Source organism: Asparagus officinalis, chromosome 8, assembly GCF_001876935.1.
Source record: "Asparagus officinalis chromosome 8, Aspof.V1, whole genome shotgun sequence".
In the NCBI taxonomy this organism is placed as follows: domain Eukaryota; kingdom Viridiplantae; phylum Streptophyta; class Magnoliopsida; order Asparagales; family Asparagaceae; genus Asparagus; species Asparagus officinalis.
In genome coordinates this window covers 13527336-13531112 of record NC_033801.1, presented here as the reverse complement: position 1 = coordinate 13531112, position 3777 = coordinate 13527336, and the positions used below count along the sequence as shown (strand labels likewise).

At 39.1% G+C, this 3777-nt stretch overlaps 1 protein-coding gene across 1 annotated transcript; it reads left to right on the top strand.

The window, feature by feature from the left end:
* On the top strand, nucleotides 649-3437 carry LOC109820884 (pleiotropic drug resistance protein TUR2-like). Its single transcript, XM_020387080.1, is given in 11 exon segments — nucleotides 649-822; nucleotides 825-896; nucleotides 1636-1854; nucleotides 1856-1930; nucleotides 2001-2084; nucleotides 2166-2299; nucleotides 2391-2618; nucleotides 2699-2870; nucleotides 2945-3001; nucleotides 3003-3203; nucleotides 3345-3437. Coding segments are annotated over 11 exon segments (1509 nt in total).

Sequence of the window (3777 nt, the reverse complement as noted above, 5' to 3'; positions counted from 1 at the left end):
TGATGAGAATAGCTTATTACAAACTAATGAATCAAAGTTACAACAACAACGGAGGGAATACCCTTCTTGTTTAACGTGGGGTCTTTGGTGGCGGTAGGACGCCTCCCTTGGTGCTCGTGCCGAGTTTGCTTCCCTTGGACGATCCGATCGAACTTGCGGGCAAGCTTCAGTACGCAGTAGAAGCCTGATTGGGTGAGTTCGAGTCTACCCAAGGCCAAACCAGTGCTCGTGCTTGTGGGCTGACTGCTTGAAGAGGGCTGCTATGCAAGAGCTTGCAAAGAGCCTAAGAGCCTCAAGTCTGAGAGTTCAGACGAGTCTCGTCTCTGCAATCTTCAAGTCGAGCAAATGAGGGAGCCTTTAGCAAATGAGCCAAGGTTCAACCTTAGGAAGATTAGCTAGTCAAGCAAGCAGCAGCCAATCAACCCCCCTTCACGTTGTGTGAAGGTGGCCTTAAATAGGCAAGGGATGGCATGGGCCATCCCTTGATTTGTAAGTTCAAAACAATGCTTATACGAATTGCTCTTCGAGTTAGGAATTAATTCAAAATTCTTTCTCCAGGAATTGAAAGCTCAAGGTATTACAGAGGACAGGCTACTGCTCCTAAATGGCCTAAATGGTGCTTTTAGGCCTGGAGTTCTAACGGCACTAATGGGGGTCACTGGAGCTGGGAAAACAACTTTAATGGATGTATTGGCCGGACGAAAAACAGGCGGACATATAGAGGGGAGCATCAAAATATCTGGCTATCCGAAGAAACAGGAAACTTTTGCTCGTATATCTGGCTATTGTGAGCAGAATGACATACATTCACCACATATTACACTACAGTATACGAGTCTCTTCTTTTCTCTGCTTGGCTCCGACTAGCTCCTGAAGTTGACGATCGTACAAGAAAGGTCAGCAGATTGAGTACCTGAAAGCCTAAGTTTACTATAATTGGTTAATAAGTTCAAGATACTAAATGATATATAAAAGGACTATAACTGACTCGTAGAAAACAGTATATGGGTAATTCTTAAGGGCTTGTGCAAACAAAAGGAATGGAAGAGAGAAAAACATACAACTTGAGAGGTGCAATAACATAGTTTTTCTGATGGCTCCTCTAAACATCAGAAAAGGTGAACTCATGATATATTGCTGAACGTACATCTTTTTCTACTTGATCACTATAAATTAAATCCAGTAAACTTAATCAACATATACAAGGACACATCAGAAAAGGTGAACTCATGATATATTGCTCAATGTATATCTTTTTCTACTTGATCACTATAAATTAAATCCAGTAAACTTAATCAACATATACAAGGATAAATGATTACGCAATGTTCAACAACTGTGTTTGTAGTTTGTACACTCAAAAAGTAATCTAGACTTTTATTTTTCTTCTAATTTTATATATATTACATTGATATAAGGTATAAGGAATACTCTAGATTAACTTTTCCAAATGTTTGTTTTCACACATGCACACAATATACACTAAATGGTCAACAATACAAAATCAATGTTCTAGATTACTTTGCTGAGGAAATGATTATTTAGATTACTTAAAATTATAAATGGAAAGCTACCTCTTTTCTTTCAATTAAATGCCTATAGTATGGAACCTAATCATGAGCCTAATGTCCGTAGATGTTTGTTGAAGAGATTATGGACCTTGTAGAGTTGAATACGCTAAAAGCAGCAATTGTTGGGTTACCTGGGATTAGTGGCTTGTCAACTGAGCAGCGCAAAAGGTTAACAATAGCTGTTGAGCTCGTTGCTAATCCTTCGATTATATTCATGGATGAGCCAACTTCGGGCCTCGATGCAAGAGCAGCAGCTATTGTGATGAGAACTGTTAGAAACACATGCAGTTGATACTGGAAGAACAGTAGTTTGTACTATTCATCAGCCCAGCATTGACATCTTTGAAGCTTTTGATGAGGTAAATTAGGATTCAGATAAACACGTTGTGTACTTTTGTAGCAATTAATCTACATATTACTTGGTTGAAGCTATTCTTGATGAAGCGAGGAGGGGAGGAAATATATGTAGGTCCACTAGGACGACATTCATGTCATTTGATCAAGTACTTCGAGGTAGGACTAAAATAAACTAAAATCTTCCATTTTAAATACAATGGCGTGCATATTGAATAGTTTGGGTATCATCTATTCAAGAGCATTAATGGAGTCTCCAACATAAAAGACAGCTATAATCCTGCAACATGGATGCTGGAGGTGACAACTGTAGGTCAGGAGGAGATTCTAGGGATCAACTTTGCTGAACTATACAAGAATTCGGATATGTTCAGGTAAAATTTTACACGCTATATACATTTTATTGATCATCTACCTTGTTCTCATATTTGGCTATCTTACAATCATATTTTGTCCATGCTACAGAAGAAACAAGGCATTGATTAATGAACTCAGCTCTCCTAATCCGGGTTCAGTAGATCTTCATTTTCCTACCCAATATCCGCAATCGTTCTTAGCACAATGCGCGGCTTGCCTCTGGAAACAACACCAGTCATACTGGAGAAATCCAGAATACAGTGCCATAAGGATTTTCATAACAACTATTACAGCCTTATTGCTTGGAACTATGTTTTGGGGACTCGGCTCCAAAATGTATGTCGCATTTGAACCGTTGGTGAGAAAATCATTATGCCTTGCATAGTTTCATATTTAGATAAAGTAAATTTCTGCAGGGGGACGAGTCAAGATTTGTTCAATTCTATGGGATCAATATACTCTGCAGTTTTGTTCTTAGGAATTCAAAATAGCCAAATTGTGCAACCAGTTGTGGACGTAGAGCGAACTGTATTTTACAGGGAAAAGGCTGCTGGCATGTATTCTGCTCTACCTTATGCTTATGCACAGGTGACCTTAGTGCAAAAAATAATCGAAATTAGTAACATAATTTCCACATGTAATAGTGTTTGATTTTTCTGCAGGTCATGGTCGAGGTTCCATATGTTATCCTTCAAACAATAATATATTGTCTCATAGTACGTTTACTCGATGATCAACTTCCAGTGGGGCGCTTTCAAATTCTTTTGGTATCTCTTTTTCATGTTCGCTTCGTTCATGTATTTCACACTATACGGGATGATGACAGTGGCGTTGACGCCAAATAGTAATGTAGCTGCTATACTCTCATCGGCATTTTGTGGGATTTGGAATTTATTTGCAGGATTCTTAGTTCCATGGCCAGTAAGTTAAAGCTTTACTGATTTTCTAGGACTATAATCTGTTTTTGCATAAATTTCATGAAATCCGCCCAGACTTTAGGGGTTTTTGTGGAGTTAACCCTCTCTATTTTTCACACTGAGACAAAAAATTTCATGTACACAGAGAATACCAACTTGGTGGAGATGGTATTATTGGATATGTCCAGTTGGATGGTCTTTATATGGACTGCTAGTATCACAGTTGGTCTCTAGGTGAGCTCCTGGCTCTTGGCCAGAGTTCGAAACCTGGAAGTGAACCTTATTGGGAGGGGTAGCAACCAGCCCGAACAGAAAAATTGACATTAATCATTCTTTATTAGTTCAAACCTATACGGTCTTCAATTAGGAGGCAGGTTCGGGTTCGGGTTTGGTTCGTGTCAGACTCGCGATCCAAATGGACCGGGTCCAATTCTCATGACCAGCATTTATTGTCTGAATGATTCTGTACATCGTGATATGTATATATTTATAATTTAGTGTTGTTTGTTATGCTGTCACCAGAGACTTTTCCAAGGGCTTTACATGCTAATTGGTTACTTGTCGCTTTTAGTGGAGGA